This window comes from Trichoderma camerunense (genome assembly GCF_050948025.1).
Source record: "Trichoderma camerunense strain CBS 138272 chromosome Unknown V8C40scaffold_19, whole genome shotgun sequence".
NCBI classification, from domain to species: domain Eukaryota; kingdom Fungi; phylum Ascomycota; class Sordariomycetes; order Hypocreales; family Hypocreaceae; genus Trichoderma; species Trichoderma camerunense.
Genome location: NW_028145351.1, coordinates 748,913 through 771,471, shown reverse-complemented (window position 1 = coordinate 771,471; position 22,559 = coordinate 748,913). Strand labels below are relative to the sequence as shown.

Sequence of the window (22,559 nt, the reverse complement as noted above, 5' to 3'; positions counted from 1 at the left end):
TATGATGGAACCTTGGCTGAGTTGCCCCAGACCCATCACGGCGAGAACTTGTTCATATTCACATGCCGACAAAAGCATAATGCAAAAGTCCATACGGTCAATCAAACAATCGAGGTTAGTTCATACCGCACGCTATTGCATGCAGCTAGAGTGCAAACGTATCGACGAATCATCAGCCACAGAACGACTGAAACCTTATTGAATGAATGCCCAAAACCTCCTCACTTCCGCCAAGCTATTTAGGTGGTACCAACACGTACGTCCGCAGTCACTCCTCTTTACTCCTCTTCTTCTTCTTCTCTGCATCTTGTAATTCATCAATTCAAATCACAATTCGCAAAGATGAAGCTCGCGGTGTTTAGCTCCAAACCTTACGACAAACGCTACATCGAGGCGGCTCGTAGCGCTGCGGCCGCCAGAGGCGCTGCGTCTGCTGCGACTCGTCCTGCGTCGGCGGATATCGAGATTGTTTTTCATGAATTCGCGCTGGAGGAAGATACGGTTATTCTTGCACAGGGTGCGGATGCGATTTGCGCCTTTGTCAATGACACTCTTTCAGCGCCTGTGATTGAGGCCCTGGCGAAGGAGGGCGTCAAGGCGATTCTGCTGCGCTGCGCGGGCTTCAACCACGTCGACCTCGTGGCGGCCGAAAAAGCCGGCATCATGGTCGCCAACGTGCCGTCGTACTCGCCCGAGGCAGTGGCGGAGTTTGCGGTTGCGCTGATCCAGACGCTGAACCGGAAGACGCACCGCGCGTACAACCGGGCGCGGGAGGGGAACTTTGCGCTGGACGGGTTGATGGGGCGGACGCTCTTTGGGAAGACGGTTGGGTTTATCGGGACGGGGAAGATTGGGGTTGCGACGGCGAAGATCATGAAGGGGTTTGGGTGTCGGATCTTGGCGTACGATCCGTTTCCTGCGGCGGCGTTTGAGGGGGTTGGGGAGTATAAGGGTCTTGATGAGGTTCTCGCTGAGTCGGACGTGATCAGCTTGCACTGTCCTTTGATGGATAGCACGAGGAGGATTATCAACGAGGAGGCGATTGCGAAGATGAAGCCTGGTGCGATGCTGATCAATACTTCTCGAGGAGGGCTTGTTGATACGAAGGCTGTGATTAGGGCTCTCAAGGCGCAGCATTTGGGGGGTGTGGCGCTGGACGTGTATGAGGGTGAGGGATCGCTGTTTTATGATGATCATTCGGGGGAGATTATTCATGATGATGTGTTGATGCGGTTGATGACGTTTCACAATGTGATTGTGACGGGGCATCAGGCGTTTTTCACGGAGGAGGCGTTGATGGAGATTGCGGACTGTACGTTGAGGAACATTGATGAGTTTGTGGTGAGGGGGACGTGTAAGAATTCGTTGACGAAGAATTTGAAGTTGGTGAAGCGGGATTCGTTGCCAGTTCGGGGTGTGTGATGGGTTTTCTGGGTTGTTTAGGGGAGAAAGTGGTTGACAGATGTTGGTAGTGTTGAAGTGTTGGTAGCTTTCAATTTTGCTTACTCTTGGTGTTTGTTTTTGACGTTGAGGCTTGGTTATGAGGCAACCTTGGCTGATATGTTCTACCGCAACTGGAATATCGTCAATCTTTATATTGCTCTTGCAAACTCGAGATATAATTGGAAGCATTCTGTTACTGCTCTAAAATCTCTGGAGTTTGTTGCTTGAGTCTGACAACTGAAAGATGTTTGTATACCTGCACATAAACATTTTTGGCAGTTGATTTGGTCCCTCGTATTTGGAATATCAACCAAATTCTAATTAGGTGGTGGCATAATTGGTAATAGTTTACTATGTTGATAACTATCTCAAAAGAGATTCATGAAATGCGTATCTGTCATTGAGTATGTGGTAAACTGCTTTCTGTGCTATGCGAAATGAAGGTCCAAAAAATCATCAAATCATCTCTCGTAAAATGCCATAAATCGATCCATAGCCTCAATCAAAAATTACTCTTCGCCATTCAGCATTTCCATTGCCGTGATCCTCTTCTCCGCCAATTGAGCCAGTCGAGCAGTCGTAACAGGCTGTCCACTCTTCATGTTCAACAGTCGAGCGCTCTTGATCAAATTCTTGATCTCACGACCATTGAGCCTCAACTCTGCAAGTTGATCGTAGTCTTCCTCGGCAACTTTGAATCGCGTCTCGCCGCCGGCGCGCTTGATGAAGTTCTGCCAGACTTGGCGGCGGGCGGTCGTGGTGAGATCACTGTACGGAAGGAAGAGATCGACGCGAGACTGGAAAGCATGGTCGAGACTCGAGGCGCGGTTGGTGGTCAGGAAGAGGATGCCCTGGTAGTATTCGAGCTTGGTAAGGAAGATGGAGACTAGCTCGTTGCGTGCGAGAGTGTCTTCCTTTCGAGCGCTTAGAAACACGTCTGCTTCGTCGAGGAGCAGCATTGCGTTCCAGAGGCGACAGAGTTCAAGAGCTCGGTCCAGTGATGCTTCGACCTCATTTGGCTTGGTTCCTAGAGCACCGGCACTCATAGCGTAGAGAGGAACTCGGCCCTTCTCTGCCACTGCCTCAGCTGTATATGTCTTTCCAACGCCTGGGGGACCAAACATGAGGATAATAATGCCGCGGCCCTTGTCAGTGACAAAGTCGTCAAAGTCTGAGTTTGCAAAGTTCTTGTTGTCAATAAACGACCAAGCAAGCTCTTTCTCATCGCCAGGAAGGACCAAGTTCGAGAAAGCATCGTCATTCCAGACGATATCCTTCATCTTCTCCACGAGGAACAAACCCCACTCCTTGGCCTTGAGATCGAATCCGTTGACCCACGGCGTGCAAAGGAGGCACTGCTCATCAGTAAGAGGAGTGAGATCTTCCTTGCGCTCAAACTTCGTCTCAGAACTCTTGACTGTGAGTTTGAGTTCGTCAATGGCAGCTTCTTCCTCGGAGGACGAGCTGCTGGTGCTTGCGTCGGAGCGGCGGCGGGGACGTCGGACTTTGTAACCATCTTCGTCTTCGCTGGATTCGTCTGCTTTGGGCTTTTCTTCGGAATCGAGAGGACGGAGGTTTGGCTTGACCACCTTGCAGCTGGCGTAGTAGGCAAAAGCATCGACAACAACTCGGCCGGAAGCCTAGGGGTGAGTTGTTAGAATCATACATTATACTGAGACACAGATTCAAGGACTTACTGGTTCTTCTTCCTTTGCGTTGCCTCTTGTAACAATCTTCCGACCTTCGTATTGCATAAAGTGATATGTCCTCAACTCCTCAAATTGACGACCGCGAGCAATCATCTTGGCCTTAATTACATCTGGGTCGCTGTCAAAGGAAATCGGCCAGGTAGGAAGCAAATGAGCTCGGCGATAGCCATCGTAGCCACCAATCTTGGTCTTCATCGTCGTATAACCGCACTTGTCACCATTCCAGTCGACATATTCCATGTCAATGACCCAATAGGCAGGGCAGGAGTAACTTTCTTCAACCTTGTGGTGCTTGAGAACGCGGCAAATGGCGTCCTGGCCGTACATCTTGGTCATGACAAGCTCTCCAGGAGGAAAGATCTGCCAGAGGAAGTCGAACTGAACTTTGCCCGTGAGACGAGTCTGCTCGAGAGAATTGACCGAAGGGCCGACAATGGGAAGTAGGAACTCGATCAGCTGCTGGCCAGCCTTGCCCAATTCAGGGTTCGAAGTGTTCTGGCAAAAATCTTGGAGTCGCTGCCATCGATGGACGAGAGGTATGTAAGGAGAACGAAAAGTCCAGTTTTCGCACTCCAGATCGAGGTCCTGATAGTGTTCAAGGACCTCCAGGAGGATCTTGCGCATGAAGGGGCTGTTGATGGTGAAGGATTCGGTGATCCAAGAAGTGCCACAGTGAATAAAGCGGTGGACGATGGGCATCTGGGTCATCTGCTTCTCCAGTGCAACCTCGTGGTCTTCTTCCGAGTCAAACTGCGACCAGTGGACGAAGCCTTGCTGGTAGAGTTTTGTGACAACAGAAGACGGTTCCTCCTTGGGGACCACCAAGGCCACGGCTACGTCGGTAGAAGACATTGTGAATTTTGAGTGGTTTGCTTTTCTTTTTCCTTGACTGTCAAGGTTTGGAGAGTAAAGTTTCGGAGAGTTTGGGAATATTTATTGAAGAATTAGAGAGAAAGATCAAATTTTGTTTTCGTTGGCGCAGTGAGGTCGATCTGAGAAGGCAAGGTCCCCCCAGCTTCAAGTGAATTGGAGTTGTGGATGTTGATTGCAAACTTTTCCACCAGAGAATTCAACAAGTTTATATATCCTTCAATCACTATAACACACTCTCAATTACACGGATAACCAACACGGATAATGATCAAAAATAGTGGAGAGGATGGCAGTTCAGCTTGCAACAAACCGAGCCGGGCCATGGCATTCCTAGGCTTGCTAGGCAGCCATCGCAATTCTGGCCAGTCAGACAACAGCACAGCTATGAAACAAATCTCTATACGTGTATTTCGGCCATTTCTACCGTGATCTGATCGTACTATCACGAGTCTGACTTGATATATCACTGTCTTGGTGATACTGAAGCCTAAATTCAGCTGTATTGACGAATTGTGTGAACAAATCAGAGTGCAAGAGACGGATCCCTTGAGTCGGCGTTGACTCAATTTGGCATATACAGTATAGTCCGGGTATAGTTACTGGTAAAGGTAACCACACTTGTTGCCTTGAGCGCATCAAGATACTATTTGATAGAATAGATATAGGGCGCAGTGAGAGACACATCATCACTAGTTACATGCGGCCGGCGTGAAAGGCATTGATGCTACTGCTGCAGCCAAACGGGCACAAGCTGCAAAGGCGGCATCAAATTAACAGCCACACGCGGTTACTACGTGTCTTGATTAATCTGGTGAATCACGCGTATCTTGAGCCAATTGAAAGTGCATTCTGCAGTTCCCTGGATCCAGTCGCGATGGCTATACGGGTGATTGGCTGCTCGATTCTCAGTCGCGTCACTCACCGAGAGGCCCCCGTGTCGTGGTGAGTTGCCCGATAGGCAAGGAAGCGGCATTCAAGGAAGCTGAATCCATGTCTCGGTATGAGTCTCAAGGAGAAAACTATCTTCTGCGGAAAACGGACATCAAGGTTGATGCTCCGCGGTTGTAAGACGACATGGAGATTAGGCAGCTGCCCGAGCTTGAAGCCATCCAGATCCTAGCCACCTCTTATACAAACGCTTAACCTGAGGATCGTTATTTCCGCCGGCACTTCTCTGTATTGTCATTCACGGCTCGGTAATTGAATGGCATATGTAAGAATAAGACCCCCTTGTCTTGGATTCCGATTCCATCTAAAGTGCCCAATAAACGTCGATCTCGACTGTGTCAACCACATTCACCCACCCGCGATGCATCGCTCTTCCCCACACCGTAACCACATCACCCATTCTGAGATTTCGCACAAATTGGCCGTCGCCATCCATTTGCCCTTTGCCTTCCTCCATCGCTTGCTGCGCTTCTTTCGACCCCGGAGCGACGACATCCCAGCAAGTCCAAGTCACCTCGTAAGTTGTCCATTCCCTAGAGGCCACTTTATTGCGCAGGACTTCCCGTGGGCCTTTCCAGGGCGAATGTCCATAGCGATACCCAGGAACACCGCTACTGCTTACTGAGTTTTCCGGTTTGGGTTCGACTACTCTTAGCTTGCAAATTGGCAGCTTCTTTATATCTGGGCAGCGTTCACCTGTTTCAAGAGGTATTAGTACATCCAAATGACGTCTCGTTTGCACTCATGGGAAATTGAACTTACACTTGTGGCTAGCATCAAATCTCTCGAGACCAGCTTCGAACCAAGTTTTGGCATCGATAAAGGGGCCTGTCCTCTCGTCTGTTGTCCATCCCTGGTCGTGGCTGCGGATGCGAAAGACAATCTTCCGCACAGGATTGCTATGTATAGAAGTGTTTCTAATTAGCTGTTGGAAGAATTTCCGATCGTATTCTTCTTCAACAGGCCGTGCGGCAATTCCTTCAGTCTGATAATTTCCGCGGGAAAAACCACCGTCTTCGTCTCCAATCACGTTGTCTGTGAGCCCGATAGGAAAGGATCTCAGCTGTAAAGGCGTAACCTCATGAGTTTAAAGAGCTTTTATGACCTCATTAATGGCACTCACCAAGAATGCAAATCCTTGGAAATCGAATTCACCATCGCCAACTTGTTCTGCATGAATGGAAAAGTTCGGCTGAGCTTTGGCAGATGAGCGAGCCCAATATTCCGCATAGTCCAAGATGGTTCCGACAAGCTCTGGAAGAAGCACGGCTTGGGACAGCATGGCGCGCACAACCAGGACGTCGCTGAGTGTCGGTTCAAAAGGCATTGCGTTACTCTTCCAATGCGGCGTGAGTCAATTTTTTAATTTTTTAATTTAAATCACAAACGATCTTGTCTTGCTGAGTCGTGAGGCGAAATATTGCGGTTGGAGAGTTAGGCCAAGGATTGCACTGATGTCATTTAATTTATTTATAGTCTTGTTTCAGCATCATCTCAATCACATGCAACAAATCAGAGCCAAGCACAATACATGTACAAGACAAGTACCTATACACGGAACACAACAGAATCAGTCGTCATGGAAGGTGTCATAAACTACTTTATTATTACATATATGTACGTGAATAATATAATCGAATGAATGTGTCTAGGTATGTATCTTTGCACGCTACTCTCCATATACTTGTCCGTGTAAACTGGCGAAATCCCGTGGCCTCTACGACCTATTAACAGCATGGTCGAACTGGAGGACAGCATCGGCAAAGTACCACGTAGCTGGCGGCGATGTGGTAACAGGAAGCTGAACCTCAAGCTGGCACCTATTCAACTCCCTCAAAGTCGATGCACTGTTCGACGTAGGGGTGTTGATAATGTTCGTGCTTGTATAGTACGCACCGGGACCTGATGTCGCCTGGCTGAAGCTCGGGACCGCAATGGATATCGAACCGCAGACAATTGAGGCCGTGACTTTACTCTTCCAGGTCCTATCGGTAGAGGTAGTTGCAATCATGAAAGAGAGTTGGTATGCAGACTTATTCTGCAGTTTGAAGGTACCGCTATTGACGGTAAGCGTCGAACCGCTGCGTATGTTGGTGGCATGAAAAGCGCTCAGTTTGCCGTCGGGACTGTTTGCGTTGCTCACGCCAATGCTTGTCCACGAGCCTTGGGGGTTAACAGACGTGCTCCATGGGCTCAGACCACCTGAAAAATCACCGTTGGGGATGAGGTTGGTTGGCGTGGGGGTCACCGTGACGGTTGTCGTCGTGGTAGCAGTGGCCGTGACAGTGGTTGCGACAGTAGCTGTGACAGTGGCCGTCACGGTGGCCGTCACGGTGCTCGTAACAGTAGCTGTAACTGTGCTTGTGACAGTGCTTGTGACGGTGTTTGTAACGGTGTTGGTGATGGTGTTTGTCATGGTGTTTGTAACAGCATCTGTGATGGTGTCTGTGACAATGGCTGTGGCAGTTGCAACACCGCTATCAAGCTCTGTCGCCACATTTTGCCATGCCGGTGCTGTAACGCCAGGTGTAATAACTGAGGTCGAAGTCTATCTCAGTTAGCATCGTCTCTAATGAATAAGATGGGAGTATTGGGAAAGGTGGTCATACCACTGTGACAGTCGCAGCAGGAACTGTCTGAGAGACTGTGACCGTCTTGGGCGGCACATTGATACAATCACAAGCGGCAGTGATGCGCTCAGGAGAGTAGACGAAGCACTTGGTGACCATACACTTGGGCTGCCCTGGCTTTCCACGCTTGAACGGAGCATGGGTAGTGACAGGCGGCGGCGGCGCCTGCTGCTGACCACTAGTGACAGTTGCTGTTGCTGTCACGGTCTGGGTTGCAGTCTGAGTTGCAGTCTGGGTGGCAGTCTGGGTTGCAGTTTGAGTTGCAGTTTGAGTGTCTGTCTCAGTGGCAGTCTGGGTTTCTGTCTCGGTAACAGTGACAACGTCTGTCTCAATTGCAGTCGCAATTGCAGTAACGATAGCAGTCTGAATGGAAGTCTCAAAGTCCGTTTCGATATCTGTTTCTGTGGAAATTGGGAACGTGGCCGTATAAACGGTTGTTGTAGAGCTGAGGAAGTCGGTCGTGGCAGCTGCGGTGCTGGTGACCCACAGAGTTGATGTTCTATCCGCAACGTTAATGCCCTGGATCTTACATGACGCTTATATCAGGTATGTCAAACAAATGCTTACACCGTAGGCTCTGCTACTGTGACAGTTTGTGTAGCCGGAGCGAGAGCAGAGCAATACGCAGAAGCCGAGTGAGAGTATTCTCTGCTAACGAAACACTTGTACAGACTGTCATCTCTGCAAGCGTTTCGCTCAATGAGCTCCACTGGAGTTGCAGCCACACCGGCGACGAGGCCAAGTGCGCCAACAATGAATTTGTTCATCATGTTAACTTTTAAAATAGAAGAAGACTCAAAAGAATGTCAAGGACCCGATGAATGAGGGATCACTCATGCCTTGGGGAGAAGAACTTGTATCGGCACGCTATTGACAACTTATAAAGGGAATCATCTCACGATGGAAAACACTAGTTTCTTCATCTCCTGAAGTCAGCCAGAGCCCCATAGCTCTATTGAATTTGGGTTGATGGGTAGCTGGCTTGACATTACCAACAAGTAGCGATTTGATCGAATCTGCAACAGAAAGACCCCTGCAAGCCGTTGGTCGGGATCCATTTTGCTGTCGATGTCCCTGAATAGTGCCGCAAACTATTTGAACTAGCGGACACTAGTTTTTCTCAGCTCGTCTGTGTTCCTGGCTCTGTCAGGACTGACGATGAAAATAGTCTTTTAGGCCAATGGATCTTGATCTATTTGCGCCAAAGTGGAGAGGTAATCTCGGAAATAGCCACTGGCGCTTGGACATCGTAAGACCAGACCAACAGTTTGGAAACATGGAGACACAGCCTCTCTGGGAGAAGACTGAATCTGCACAAGTAATGCTCATTGTGTGTTCTTCTAAGATTGAACAGTAGCTCGTCTTGTCATCGCAAACATGATTCTTTAACACAATCAACCCGATGCATATATATATGCTTAACCACTTTCATGACTCATGCGTCTGGCAAGCTGTTGTATTTATGTGCCTGGGACTCTTTAAACTCGTGTAGTCCCCGGCATATATGTACATATGTAGCCATTACAAGGGCAGTCATCCGTTTAAGACTGGTAGGAGGGACCTCTTGTGGAGAAACTCTTCTAAACTCACTTCACGATATTTCGACCTCACCTGAGGGTCTGCGTGTGCGGGGGGTACAGTGCCGTTATGCGATCCAACAGCAGTAATCCTGGTCCCTGTGCACGTGGTATTAGATCATGATAGAGTCTATTTGTGTATGTGGTCACTCCCTTAGCCCACCTACATTTCGGATTAAATACATTATGGAATGCCACAATAAGGCTTACTGGATTGTCAACCCTACGGGCTGACCTTCCAGTTCATCTACCGTACTGGTGTCCGAGGATCCAGCGTAATTACCAATGATAAAAGGGGCTCATCTTTAGCAGATGTTCACAGTGTGACTTCCAATCAAACTTCTCCCCCAAATGTTTATATGCGGGCTTGGAAGATCCATAGGCCGATGAAATGACGAGGCTCCCGTTGCAGCAGCCGGTGCGTCAAGTCCATTTACAAATTCGATCATTATTGCTGTATTTGACGTAATGCGCCACATTGGTGATCCGTATCATATACTAGAAGCGAATAACGTATGTTGTACAAAGCTCCCTGGGGTACTGCAACTCGCAAGTAACGACAGAGACCTGTCCATCCATTCGAGACAGTGATAGAAGAACCTCTATACTATTATAGTCTCTTAGATAACGCATCGATTGCGTATCACAGCATCCTAAGTGAAAGTCTTAATCTTCCCTTCGCTTCGAGTGGCAATCTCTGTAGATTGCACAATTGTAAAATTGCCGTCGTCTCCCTTGCGTATATCTGCAATCATAACAACAGAGCCGGTTTGCTTCTCTCCAGTCTTCTTATCATTGTACATAAGTTCCCCTTCATAAGCAATGGAACCACCCCCTCCAGGAGCTTCCCACACTTTAAGCTGCTTTTGGCTGATGAGGGTCAGGTCATGAGCAGCACGAGTGCCCGTGATATACTCAAAGTATACTTGGCGAGGGACGTGATCATGATTAATTCTGATATAGCATTACAGTCAGCAACTACGGAGCAATTACATGTATGCAGCACCAGATAAGACGGGTAGTACAACTTACTTGATGGTCACGTCCTTTGCCATACGGCTCTCAAACGTGTTAACTGCAAGCTCATCATCCGGCTGGAATAGCAGGTTGTGCCAATATTCTGATAGCCATTCAAACAATGGACTATCTTCGCTATTATGAGATGTCGCCATAGTTTATTCGTCGTGATTATTGTTAGTGAGAAACTTAGACAAGAGAGGGGGGAAGTGTGATATAAGTACTGGACAGAATACTTAGGCATGGAGACATCGCCGCTAAAGGCAAGAGTTGTATTTCCAAAAAAGGCAATACATATTACCAAACACACATATCTGACACCCTTTTGTATATTCTATCCACTATAGCTGACAATGTTCTTATGCACAATACCCAAGGGAAGTTTATTTAACGCGCCTCTAAGAATGTCTGGTTCAATACTAGCCCGCAACTAGAAAAAGTAAACAGCACCAAATTTCTCAACAAAGATAAGCTAGAAACTATCTCAAGATTTCCCCATTGTGGGTAAGTATATTATGCAAAGGATTTTCAGGCATTGCCTATATAAGATTCTTTATAGTCCCAGACAGCTAGGGAAGACTTGGGATGAGAGGCTATAATACCGCATAAAAAGTATTAATACCCACCCTCAATAACTCTGAGCGATAGTATGCTTTCCATTTTCTTCTTAACTCTTTGTCTGACATCAGTTTCTCCAAGTATAATACCACCTAGCGCGGACCTGATCTCACGAGTCTCAACAATACACCAACTAGAACAACAAGATTTCTTGCTACTACAGCGAATCCAACATATTGACATAATGTGTGCATCTGATAATATTTGAAGCACTACTTACCAGGCGAGGACGACTGCACATTATCATACTGTTGACTATTTCAACCTACCTGAGATATCGCACAATCTGGAAGCATTGGACCTGGCGTATTTACCTGTGATTTATATCAGCCACATGTCGTTTCAAGCAGCACACACAAATTATCAATGGTCCTTTTGTTATCAAATTTGGTGGGAATCATCGTTAACACATTCCATAGAGGCCTCCACAGTCATATCAAAAGAACTTGGTTAGGTGTCCAACCCCGGATAACACTCTACTGCTAATAGAGACACATGTCACTTCGGCTTTGCCTAATTTGAGCTTAGAATGGAAGTGCTGGTTCCAAATATTTCTCGACTCATCCAACATAGGAATTCCGTGCTGAGCTAATGCCGGACTAGGCTGCGGGGTTCTCTCAAATCCTCTGTTGATAGAAAGTGTAACGCGCGTTCAAAGGTTGAGAACAGATTGCAATATCGCCGCCATCCACATATATGGCAGCATCTTCCCCAAAGTATATATATAGCGATATTTATACCGGACTTTGTCTGCGGCTGCATCTTTCTCTCATGTGTTATTGATCTCGTTAAGATGGCTACCTATACTCTTGCTCCAGTTAGCATCAGCGATGCCGAAGATTTGAGTCGAAACAACATATCAGCTTTTTGGCAAAATCCTAATTGGGTCTTAGCATGGAAACACAGTACGCTGGAAAAGCAGATTGATATAACCACCAAACGCTACCCGCGTAGACTGATAAGTGATCACGCAACTGCCCGACATCAGAAGGCCATTGATCCTCAAACCGGACGGCTCGTGGGATATGCTCGCTGGGTTTTGCCTGAATCATATGCTACAACTGCAGACGGTGATCCAACTTGGCCAGAGGCTTTGGGTCCAGTAGTATCGCAAGAGGAAGCAGAAGAGATCAAACGGATCGCTGAGGCAACTCCGTTGAATGCAAACAACGAAACGGATCCTCTTGACAACAATGTTACAAAAATGAAGAACGAGGTTCTGGAAGGGAAGACTTTTTTTGGTAGGTAAGCAAGATGATTGGAATATGGGTGAGATACTGAATCGTTACGAATGATAGTGCTTGAATATTTGGCTGTCCATCCCGAAAACCAAGGAAAAGGGATCGCTACACTATTGGTGCAGAGCGGTATGAAGGAGGCGGAAAAGCTGGGATTGGATATTTTTGTTCTTGCGTTTCAACATGGGTGGGGAGTGTATGGCCGACTTGGATTCAGTGTTGAGCGAGAACTTATCCAAGATGATTCCATATACGGAGGAGACGGTCACTACGGAGTTCGGTGTATGATATATAAACAGCCTCCGAAGACCGAAGCACAATTAGACGAGCAGAAGTCGTCCTAATTATGAGCAGATAGAAGTCCTGGATATAGTTTTATATTAATAATAGAGAAGTATAGAGATATTTCACCCAAGATGTAGTGCACTCCATGCATACTCAATTATCAAGACTATTTCTCCAGCAGAGTTGTATGTCAACATTAGCATTTACACTATTTCCTTTACTCGCCTCAATGCCTACCCTAGGTAATTATTCGATATGGAAATAGAGACGCGTATATAGAAGTGAGAGTTGCAGTGTTACCAAGTCCCATAGCTAATAGGCCTAATCCTTCGACAATGCTACACTATACTATCATACATGTTGATATACGACTTGATCAAAATCTTGTTCATATACATTTTTCATCAGTTTGTTGTGTTTATTCTGACTCAATTAGGTTATATCGTTCAATTCCGCATGTCAGGAAGAATATTAATCCTGTCCGAAATAGACCATCCCTATTTGATCATTCTACTCGACGCCTCCTATTAGCATATAAGCGCTAGAGTATTCACGACACCGCAAACTCAATGAACTTTGAGACTTCATCTAACAAATCTTCAGGGATGCTGAGTATTCCACACTACCTTTTTAAATGAAAAATCACTGTACACATATGCCGGCTCATCTAGACTCCTCATTCAGTCCAGATTGGCTCTCTTCTCTTGGCCATGGTTAACATTCCGGGTACATCTAAACGCTGCAAACAGTGTAGCGTGCGCCGAGTTAAGGTGCGCTCTTCTCCTCCAATTCAACGCAACATTCACGCAGATGTTCATTTCGATTTCACAATAATCTAACGTGCACAAGTGTGACCTGGGACAGCCGAGTTGCACAAGATGTCTTAAAAGTGGTATCAAGTGCAGCGGCCCAACAGCGGGATCGGTATTTGTTCACCGAGATGTGAATAATATCCACCGGGTGTCGGATAGGAAAATGCTGAGCCACGCATTCCAAAACCGGCATTTGGATATCACAACACTGCCCACAGCAACTATCAAAGAATTGCATGGTAGTGCTCGATCCAATAAACTGATAGTCCCCATTTCGATACCTTCCTCTCTGGGCTGCTCTATGGATCTATATCGTTCTGCTGTGGCTGATCTCTGGATTGTGACGTGCCACCCGGCTACCATTCCTATCGATCAGAATGTCGAATCGCCAATGTCGAGCAGTGCACGAGAAATTCTCCCACTTGCGTTTGGAAGCAAGACTCTAGATTCTGCTCTTTTTGCCGTCGCTACAATGTTTATGGGAAAGCTGAGGAGTGATAGCAAATTGCAAGGTCTTGCCTTGGCAGCCTACCCTCCAGCACTCAGTCGGTTTCGCTCGGAGCTGGCCCTTGGTTTTGGACCTAAAGCAAGCCAGACAAACAGAACAGTCCGTGCAATTGCGATTTCACTAACTTTACTCTTTTACGAGGTATGTATCCTGCAATTCACGAGGTCAAAGTCTCACCTTTGCCCATGTGCTGACAATGGCCTAGTGGCTGGCCAATGGTTCGAAAGGAGAGGGATATCGTTTTCACCTCAATGGGGCCCTTGACCTTATCAAGAACTCAGGCCCAGAAGCCTTAGAATCTCCCATTACGAAAGCGGCTTACACAGATCTTCGGTGCGGGGCCGTAAGTTGATAACTCGATATAACTCAGTTCTGTTATGACGGGATGCTGATACTCTTGTCGCACAGTTAGGCGAAGCATTAAAAAGTCGTAAAGCGACATTTCTTGCTTCCGATCAGTGGTTCACTATTACCAACAAATTATCAATTAAAAACCATCGGCAGCTGTTATTAGACATTGTTGCACATATACCCGGTCTTCTTGAGCGGGGTGACCAGTTAAAACTTCTTGGTCCAATAGAGCTCAAGGGTACCATAAATCTCGGTGCAACAGATAATATTTGTCACCAAAGCGCTCAATCTCTTCAAATTATCGAATATTTCGGAGATTGCGATTCAATAATTCGAAAGCTTCACCGTTGGCTTCAATCGCTGGAGGAATCTGAGGGGGGCCGTGTCTGGTGGTATTCAGACGAGAAGACCCCAGATCAAAACTGCCAACAGCGTCATGCAGAAAAGCCAGGCGAGGATATTTACTCTTCGACAATACACTTCTCAAACCCTTGGATTCCGGGTGTTGTCATTTATTACTGGTCCAGCTTATTGGAGCTTTCAAGCACAATCCTCGAGGTGCGCCAGTTGGTGAATCACAACTCGCCTTACGCACCCTGCCTCGGAGTATTAAGTGCCGATTCACCATCATTATTCATGCGCCTTGAAACTGTGAATGAATTCGCGATACACCTTTGCCAGACAGTGATTCACCTCAGCTCGACACTAGAAGGCTGCACGATGTCACACATTCCCGCAGAACTAGCGGAACAGTACTTTACACGCTTACTTTCCACCAATCATGAAAGTCTTTTACAGAAAGATGCAGAGTATGTGAAGAATAGGGAAAAGGTATATATTGGCTTACAGCTCTGCAGGAAGGGGCTGGACATATTGCGCTCTACTGTTAGAACCTAATTCACACCTCTAGAAATCATGAACTAGATATTTTTGTATTTTATCCCTGGGCTAAGATAAGACTTTTGAAGCAACTATACACGCGTGTAAAATGCTGTATGGAAATTAACCATTTGACGTAGGGAATAAGCGGGGAGTGAATTAAGAATGTATTGTTCTTTTATACACACTTGTTTACAACAGTCCTCGCCATGGCCTAATTATTGTGATTTGGCACAAGGAACAATATTAATATGAGAGCACGTGTTCCTAGGACTTGAGGAAGTATTTACCTTAGCCATCAAGAGTATAATATATGAGAGTCTTATTTGCAAATGCTGGCATTATCTACACTTAAAGAAATGAATCCCTTAGCCATCAAGAGTATAATATATGAGAGTCTTATTTGCAAATGCTGGCATTATCTACACTTAAAGAAATGAATCCCGAGACTTGTGACAACGTCTGGCTTCACATCTAGTCCAGAGACAGAGGTAGCCAGCTAGCCAATTCACGACCAATGGTATGTGGGTGATCTTCTTGTACATAATGAATCGCCTCTCCCAAATACACGACCTTTGTGTTCTTCAATTTTTGCGCAAGCTCCTCCGCTTTTGCCTCCCAGACAAGTCCTCCAGGTTTGGCCCAGAAGAATAGTTTCGGCTTGTCACTGGCGAATAACCATTCCATGTATTTCTTTGCATAGGACCATGTACTTTCAGGTTGGCCCTCCACAGGAAGCTCGTTGGGAAGGCGATAGATAGGCTCACGCCATTCAGGCTGTAGAAAGGGTTTGCGGTATGCGTTCATTTCCTCATCGGTCAATGGCCGCACCACGCCGCCGGGAAGAATATGCTCGATAAAGACGTTCTGATCGATTAACAGGCTTCTGCCGACTCGAGTATCTGGATCTCGAAACTTCTTCCAGTTTTCCACCATGACAGGTGGTAAGTCGCTCCAATTCGCTATGGGGTGGATAAATTCCATGAAGGCAATGCCGGCAAGGCGATGCTCATTTCTGCGGGCCCAATTGAACCCGAGGGCTGATCCCCAGTCGTGAATGACCAGGTTTATTGCTTGGGTTGGTAAGACGGTGTCTAGAAAGGCGTCGATGTACCGCTGATGGTCTTCAAAAAAATATGCCCCAGGAACCTTGTCGGAATCTCCAAATCCAATCAAGTCTGGGGCAATGCAACGGCCTTTTGCAGCTGAATACGGAATGATATTTCGCCATAGATAGGAAGACGTAGGGACACCGTGCAAGAACACGGTGACTGCTAAGTTTTGATCAGAGGTTCCCACATCAACATATGCCATCTGAGAGCCCAGAATCTGTACTTCCTTCTTTTCGAAGGGGAATTCCCCTGAAATGGCTGTTGGAGCTTCGGTCATTGTGGGAAAAGGAGAGAAATGCAGTAGTTGCGGCTGTGCTTGAATAGAGGAGGAACTGCCAAGAAGTATATGGCGTTTGGCTGATTTGGGATCAACTTATATACTAATAGAGACATGTTGGAGGATGTAGCTTTTACGGTGAGAACCGATCTTACAAATCAACATGAATGCATACTGTTTCGTGAAACATATGTTGCTAACGCAGTCATAAGTTCACGCAATCACTTAATACACAGTTCTCAGACTTGGTCATCCAAGTGGTACTTCATGGGAAGAGCGGCCCCGCAGTTTAGAAACCTCGTCGCTACTTCTACTTCGAGACTAGTTATCCCGTGTGGCGAGTTGGCTCGGATTTAGAGGTGTCCGTAGGATTGGGACAAAGAGGCATTGGCTTTAACTCTCACCAGGAAGAATTACATAACTTCGCTGTTATTTCTGCATTTGTATTGGTTTAAGATTGGGCACAACTCGTTCAAGACCTTAAGCCGAGGTATCGTCGTGGGTCGAGTTGACGATTGCCGCTACTATGGCCCGGCGTACGAAGCGCCACATATTGCTTCAGCAACTGTATTCTTATAATTCTAATCAATCCAAAAGTGGAAGTCGCAGCGAATGAAAAACTGCATAATGATATGAGTCAACTATGATGAATTTTGAGAACATTTTATTATGAGGGGTTGCATTGAAGTGATGTGGCTTGCTTTAGAGGTCAAGACGACTGTGTTGCATTTATAAGCTGTTGGTCGAGCAAAATATATAAGTTGTCGAGTTTGCACTCTTGACTGATCTAGGTTGTAAAATGAGCAACATAGATACTCGTATCATTCTCTAAAGAATAACTTTTAACAACGCGAAGATGTCCATGACGGTGGAAGATTTGATGCAGTTTGTGTACCCAACTCATGGACATTTACTTCATCTAACCGGATTGCTAGGCAATGCTTTACAGTTCATACAGCTGATCAATACGGCATATTTGTTCAGAAACATGACATCCCTTCCGTGAGAGAAGAGATTCCTGGAGGTGGCTCGGCATTATGGTTCGGCTCGCCTTCAGCCAAGAGAGTTATAGCACACATGCATGGTGGTGGACTGGTCATGTATGCGTCCACTTTCCATTTTGGCTTGGCCTACGAAATGTATAAAGCTGCGATTGCAAGTGGCGATGATGTTGCGCTTGCTGTGCTTGCTTACGGTGAGTGTTCAGAACATCTTCATATCTCTTTAGGTTTCTAACTGTGTCAGATACATGCCCGAGTGCTCCCTATCCAACTCAGCTACGCCAACTGGCCGCATTCGTCACTCATCTCATGCATGGTCGAGATTCGAAAGATGTTAGTCGTTACCCATCATACTCTCGACTTTATGCTAACGTGTTCGACATCTGTAGATCGATTTGTACGGAGACAGCGCTGGTGGATTACTGATCCTCTCTCTTCTCCTTCACGCCGTGAATCCGCACCCCAAGATTCCCCCACTCTCCATCCCGTCAGGCCATCGCCTTGGAAGGATCTTGATGATATCTCCCACCACGCCAATGGTTACACCAGCTATGACCACGAGTAAAAATCTCGGTCGCGATTTGGTTGGCGTGGATGAGGTGGCTCAAATGTGGAACGTTATTGAAGGCAATCGTGACCCTGATGTTGAGCTCATCAACCCATGGTTTGCTCCATTGTCAGTCCTGCATGAGGACTGGTTTGAAGCTTTACCGGCAGGAGCGATCACCATCGTTTCGGGCGGATTGGAGATATTCGAGGAGGACATCGCCAAACTTGCTCAAATAATCAAGGTGAGAATCAACATACCCATTCAACTGCTCTATATTACCAGGCATCAGGATTAATGAAAGACAGAGTAAACATCAAGGTACAGTCGACATTCTCGTAGACCCAAATGTTGGTCACATTGCCTTTCTCAAAGAAGGTATAATGGGCATCCCGCCATCAGAGTATACAAACCGCGTAATGGAATGGGCTAAATTACGATAATAGTACGGAATATGAGAACGCAAGCAAGATATCTTCTTGACGTGTTAGTAACGTTAGGCTACTAGTTGTCAATAATAAAGCATATGGTGATGATATCATAATTGCTAACTTTTTTTCTTTTCCTTTTTCTTCTTTTTCGTTCTATACTTGAATTCCTTGATTGAGAATATTTGTTGAAATGTACCTACAATGCTGATAATCACAATTCTTGAAGCAGGCCGGGATCTTAGATGACGTTAGTTTTTAACCGCCAGCTAGATTAAATGCCGAGGTTATGTATAGCGATAGAGGGAGCTACTGCGGTTCCATAGCATTTTAATCTCAAGTGATATCCGTATGGCAGCTGCTCAAAACCTTGTCGTCTTATACCCTTAACATCTATCGACTGATCCCTTATTCATGCCAATCCATGTCATCCCCTGCATCTACTAGGCTGGCAAGCTGATTCTTGGACTTCTGCTGGGATCCCATTTCCTAGATTATAGTTAATAAAAATTGAGATAACTAATCACAATCATGACGAACCTCTTCAACTGTATCTTTGATCATGTAACGCGTCACGTGTACATTTTTCTCCTGTCCAAGCCGAATTGCGCGGGCGATGGCCTGACTCTCTACGGCAGGATTCCATTGCAACTCGACGATGAAGATGCGATTCGCACAAGTTATGTTCAGCCTAGAAGTTAGTTAGTATTGTATATATCACCAGTAGTGAAAGAAACGTTTAACGTACCCAAAACCGCCAGTTCCAGTTGTCATAATGAGTACTGGCTTCATATTATCGTTCTTAAACTGTACGAGCTTATCTTTTCTTTCCTTAAGCGAGCAGTTACCATCAATATCAAGATATGGAATATTAGCTCTGTCGAGATATTTCCGAAGAAGCTGCAGTGTCCGAGTCCAACATGAAAATATGATACTATGCATGTTAGACTTGTACCTCTGGTAAATAATAGATAAAATTACCTTTTGGACTCCCACAGATCGCGTTGGACATCCTCAATCAATGCATTCATCTTTGTTGAATAGCCCTCTTTATTGAAATCAAAATAATCATCACCGTCTGCAGCCTTATCTTTCGGGGGGCAGTTTGGAACACTCTCATCGTCTATCATTGCACCGCTCTCGACCATGGCATGTCTCAGCCGGTGTATGCATACGGGGCAATGTTGAGCTTGCCCTCTATCATTCGGTGTACTCGACTGTTCGATGCAGTCAAAGCATAGGACATGAGCGCATTGCTCATAAACGCTATGGTTTAACCGACTAGACCCAAGGATTGGCATTGGCATTTGGCAACCAGCACACGTAATCTCGCTGTTTTCACCAACGGCCGAGATGAGGGCCTCGCGTGCATCTCGGTAGCTGCGTCGATCCCAAGAGAAAGGTTGCTGCCAAGTTCCATGATTGCACAAAAGACGCATTTGTAAGTTGATCTGGAAAGTTCCGAATTTGGAGGTCTGCTCAGCCTCTCCAACACGATGAAGGATCTTGCGACGCAGAATTTTCATCGTATTCTCATATTGTTTGCGTTCCTCTACAGAGAAACTCAGCTTGCGCACCGTTTTACTTAATGGAGGCAGGTGAATTATTTCTTTTGTGCGACGCAAACAGAACGCTTGAAAGAGCAGAACAAGGCGGTCCTTGGCCAGTGTCGGCGACTCATTCTCGGGAATCTGCTCAAAAGGAACCTCTATGTACTTCCGAAAGGTAGCCGCCTTAGTAAAAGGCTCGGCACGTATGAATGCGAAAAGAGTACCAATGTCGGCGAGCTTGTTTTGAATAGGTGTTCCTGTGAGACACCACCTTGAATTGGCGTGTATTGCGTCGCATGCGTGGTAGAATGCTGTAGCCCGACGCCGAATAATATGCGCTATCTAATATTAGAAATGCTACAGGAACAGGAAAGGGTCGGGATGAGGCCTTACCTTCATCGAGTACGACTCTAAACCAGTCGATACAATGAAGGAGAGATGGTTTCGATTTAATTTGGAATTCAGCAGTGAGGGTACTATAAGTAGTCACAACGATGTCTGAATCTGCAATCTGCTCAATATCTTTTGGGCGAGCAGAGCCGTGATACTTGATTACTTTGACACCGTGTTCCAAATAACTATGAAGCTGGTTAACAGTCATTGTGATAATTGGATCAAAATAGCCCTACTCTGTTATCTCATTCATCCAGTTGTATATAAGAACTAGTAAGGTCAGCTTTTGTCATGACTTGTTGGAAAGATTTGCGAGAGTGTTCATATTAGAGCAACTTACGAGCGGAAGGGACAATCACAAGTGTTGAGCGCGAGCGCTTAATCGTCTCGTCGACTTTAGCACCGTTGTCATGTTGTTCAGCCCATTCTTTCCCATTATCAAGAGTCCTCATTATCAGCGTTAGCATGGACAATGTTTTGCCCATACCCATCTCATCAGCCAGAATGCCGCCCCCTCTTTCGATCGGCTGTATGCCGGTCCTGATCTTAGCTCTGGTAATTTTATGACGATATCTAGCGTCGTCAAAGTTAACTCTTGCCTTAAATCTGTACTGATGGTAGCATACTCTGTATTCCCTCCTTCCACGGGTATAGACTCCCAGAGCCTATACCTGTCGTTGATATGACCAGACTCCCTCTCTAGCATGAAACCCAGCGCTTCTTTTTGATGCCTATAATGGTGAGTAAATATTAGTTAAAATTTATGATAGGGATATTGTAAGATTACTTTTCAAGCGTTTGAACCACTCTGTCTCCGCCGTCTGCCGCTTCAATCTCTCTCGTGTTAATAGACGTATAGACCTCTTCTAGCATGCTTAGCAATCGCTCTTCCCTTCTTTTCCTGCTGGAAGACCCCTCTCTAATAGCCTGTGAGATAGGTTGTTTAGGTTGGAGTTGAACACCGTTCATCTTCAGCCGCAAGAAGTGCGGATTATCGTATTTAACGTCGCATCTCATGTTACCAGGCCTCTGCAACCACAGTTTGCCGGATGACAAGTCATCGCCAATTTTCATTGCAGCTGATTGTGGCCCGTAAACATTGATGTCAACTTTAACAAGAGCTTCAGAGGGCCGGTTAGCGCGTCCAATAATGTCCATTAAATAAGATATAGACGCGATGGGCTCAAAATCGACACCATATGACTGATTGACTAATAGCGACGAAAGCGTGGTGCCAACGATGGAGCGCAACTGGCCAAAATCTTCGCCGATATCGCTAAAACGTAGAATGACATGATTATCGCGCTTTTCAAGCTTGAATCGCTCCAGTCCGGCGTCACGCTTGTCCAGTTTCGAGTAGATAGTTTGCATGTCGCCAAGTAGTTTGACTTCGACGTCGTGTAGCTAATGTAGGTAGACGCCTCTCACATTAGAGGCTGCAATACTCTTGTGTCAAAAATTGTGATGACGTACCATTCCGTAACATATTGTTTCGTTTTTGGCTACTTCATTGTTGGCTTCTTGGGTGTTAAATGTTGGAATAACATCCTCAATTCTTGGTTGGTATGCTTCAGATGCCACAGACGGCGAGTGAGAAACCTCCTGGGACGAAAGTGGCCCTAATGGAGACAAATCTGAGCCTGATGACAGCACGTCATTGCTCCAATCTGTGAGTTGGTCGTCTAAAAAATTCAGGCCATCAAAATTCATTGACATCGAAGTAACGAGGTTCGGATCGACTATAATGTTGCTAAGGTACACTTCTGGGGAAGTCTCCGCCTGTTGTATAACCGGGACATCGCTAAAACAGTTAATAATTTTTGTGAGAGTTACTGCTTTGTTACGTACCTCATTGGATTCATGAAACTTGGCCCATGGTATTGACTCTGTCTCATTGAATCGTGAAATCCGTCATATTCAAGAATCATTTCTTGCGCATACGGTTGCTGTGGCTCCACACTGGATGTGAAAAAGGTTTCATCATCCAATTCTCTGACTGGATCAAACCGTCGCTTCAAAGGATTGGACATTGTGGTTACTCAATTGTCTGTAAAGTAGTGGCGGAAAATCTGGGAATCTCTGCAAAAAGTTTCTTTCTTCCATAGTTGCTTCTAATAAGAGGAATAGTTGTCGACGTGGCCAAGATGAGCATTGTTTTTTTCATCCTGTAAGGCAATCACGAGGCGGACAGTAGAATGGCAAGGCGGACGCGTTTCATCACCGAAAATGAGGCTGAAGCTGGTGCGCGCAACTTCTACTGGCGGAACGCGTTAGCAAGGCAATCTGATGTATCCCTATTCCGTGCTGCCTATTTGCTGCCGTCCACGAATCGCGTCCGTCCAACGTGGCTTAGACGCATGCTG

At 46.2% G+C, this 22,559-nt stretch overlaps 10 protein-coding genes across 10 annotated transcripts; 4 read left to right on the top strand and 6 right to left on the bottom strand.

Annotated features, from left to right (window-relative positions):
• Window positions 1-47: 47 nt before the first annotated feature.
• On the top strand, window positions 48-1,854 carry V8C40DRAFT_254971 (2-hydroxyacid dehydrogenase). The gene is made up of 2 exons (XM_083217936.1): window positions 48-114; window positions 177-1,854. The coding sequence occupies exon 2, from the start codon at window positions 343-345 to the stop codon at window positions 1,420-1,422; it is 1,080 nt and encodes a 359-aa protein (XP_083069342.1). The 5' UTR covers window positions 48-114; window positions 177-342; the 3' UTR covers window positions 1,423-1,854.
• A 98-nt stretch (window positions 1,855-1,952) lies between these two features.
• V8C40DRAFT_277266 (P-loop containing nucleoside triphosphate hydrolase protein) lies at window positions 1,953-4,004 on the bottom strand (the record flags this gene model as incomplete). The annotated part of the gene is made up of 2 exons (XM_083220944.1): window positions 1,953-3,083; window positions 3,141-4,004. 2 exons carry the CDS (start codon window positions 4,002-4,004, stop codon window positions 1,953-1,955), a joined length of 1,995 nt encoding a protein of 664 aa, XP_083069341.1.
• A 913-nt stretch (window positions 4,005-4,917) lies between these two features.
• V8C40DRAFT_254967 (uncharacterized protein) lies at window positions 4,918-6,405 on the bottom strand. The gene is made up of 3 exons (XM_083217935.1): window positions 6,097-6,405; window positions 5,736-6,036; window positions 4,918-5,669 (listed from the first exon to the last, which is right to left on the bottom strand). Exons 1-3 carry the CDS (start codon window positions 6,298-6,300, stop codon window positions 5,278-5,280), a joined length of 897 nt encoding a protein of 298 aa, XP_083069340.1. The 5' UTR covers window positions 6,301-6,405; the 3' UTR covers window positions 4,918-5,277.
• Window positions 6,406-6,555: 150 nt separating this feature from the next.
• V8C40DRAFT_254966 (uncharacterized protein) lies at window positions 6,556-8,568 on the bottom strand. The gene is made up of 3 exons (XM_083217934.1): window positions 8,171-8,568; window positions 7,583-8,102; window positions 6,556-7,521 (listed from the first exon to the last, which is right to left on the bottom strand). The coding sequence occupies exons 1-3, from the start codon at window positions 8,371-8,373 to the stop codon at window positions 6,691-6,693; spliced, it is 1,554 nt and encodes a 517-aa protein (XP_083069339.1). The 5' UTR covers window positions 8,374-8,568; the 3' UTR covers window positions 6,556-6,690.
• A 1,265-nt stretch (window positions 8,569-9,833) lies between these two features.
• V8C40DRAFT_282230 (uncharacterized protein) lies at window positions 9,834-10,364 on the bottom strand (the record flags this gene model as incomplete). The annotated part of the gene is made up of 2 exons (XM_083221761.1): window positions 10,213-10,364; window positions 9,834-10,134 (listed from the first exon to the last, which is right to left on the bottom strand). The coding sequence occupies exons 1-2, from the start codon at window positions 10,350-10,352 to the stop codon at window positions 9,834-9,836; spliced, it is 441 nt and encodes a 146-aa protein (XP_083069338.1). The 5' UTR covers window positions 10,353-10,364.
• A 1,079-nt stretch (window positions 10,365-11,443) lies between these two features.
• Window positions 11,444-12,464, top strand: V8C40DRAFT_254964 (acyl-CoA N-acyltransferase). The gene is made up of 2 exons (XM_083217933.1): window positions 11,444-12,056; window positions 12,114-12,464. The coding sequence occupies exons 1-2, from the start codon at window positions 11,609-11,611 to the stop codon at window positions 12,395-12,397; spliced, it is 732 nt and encodes a 243-aa protein (XP_083069337.1). The 5' UTR covers window positions 11,444-11,608; the 3' UTR covers window positions 12,398-12,464.
• A 427-nt stretch (window positions 12,465-12,891) lies between these two features.
• V8C40DRAFT_254962 (Zn(II)2Cys6 transcription factor) lies at window positions 12,892-15,160 on the top strand. Its single transcript, XM_083217932.1, has 4 exons — window positions 12,892-13,108; window positions 13,188-13,799; window positions 13,864-14,001; window positions 14,067-15,160. Exons 1-4 carry the CDS (start codon window positions 13,049-13,051, stop codon window positions 14,904-14,906), a joined length of 1,650 nt encoding a protein of 549 aa, XP_083069336.1. The 5' UTR covers window positions 12,892-13,048; the 3' UTR covers window positions 14,907-15,160.
• Window positions 15,161-15,284: 124 nt separating this feature from the next.
• On the bottom strand, window positions 15,285-16,504 carry V8C40DRAFT_254960 (alpha/beta-hydrolase). The gene has a single exon (XM_083217931.1). It carries the CDS (start codon window positions 16,275-16,277, stop codon window positions 15,363-15,365), a length of 915 nt encoding a protein of 304 aa, XP_083069335.1. The 5' UTR covers window positions 16,278-16,504; the 3' UTR covers window positions 15,285-15,362.
• Window positions 16,505-17,097: 593 nt separating this feature from the next.
• On the top strand, window positions 17,098-18,268 carry V8C40DRAFT_282228 (alpha/beta hydrolase; the record flags this gene model as incomplete). Its single annotated transcript, XM_083221760.1, has 5 exons — window positions 17,098-17,162; window positions 17,213-17,472; window positions 17,523-17,611; window positions 17,668-18,069; window positions 18,134-18,268. The coding sequence occupies exons 1-5, from the start codon at window positions 17,134-17,136 to the stop codon at window positions 18,266-18,268; spliced, it is 915 nt and encodes a 304-aa protein (XP_083069334.1). The 5' UTR covers window positions 17,098-17,133.
• Window positions 18,269-18,406: 138 nt separating this feature from the next.
• V8C40DRAFT_254957 (SNF2 family N-terminal domain-containing protein) lies at window positions 18,407-22,429 on the bottom strand. Its single transcript, XM_083217930.1, has 11 exons — window positions 22,045-22,429; window positions 21,670-21,997; window positions 20,984-21,600; window positions 20,823-20,927; window positions 20,537-20,769; window positions 20,433-20,466; window positions 20,197-20,381; window positions 19,235-20,141; window positions 19,002-19,187; window positions 18,794-18,944; window positions 18,407-18,742 (listed from the first exon to the last, which is right to left on the bottom strand). Exons 1-11 carry the CDS (start codon window positions 22,224-22,226, stop codon window positions 18,662-18,664), a joined length of 3,009 nt encoding a protein of 1,002 aa, XP_083069333.1. The 5' UTR covers window positions 22,227-22,429; the 3' UTR covers window positions 18,407-18,661.
• Window positions 22,430-22,559: the final 130 nt, after the last annotated feature.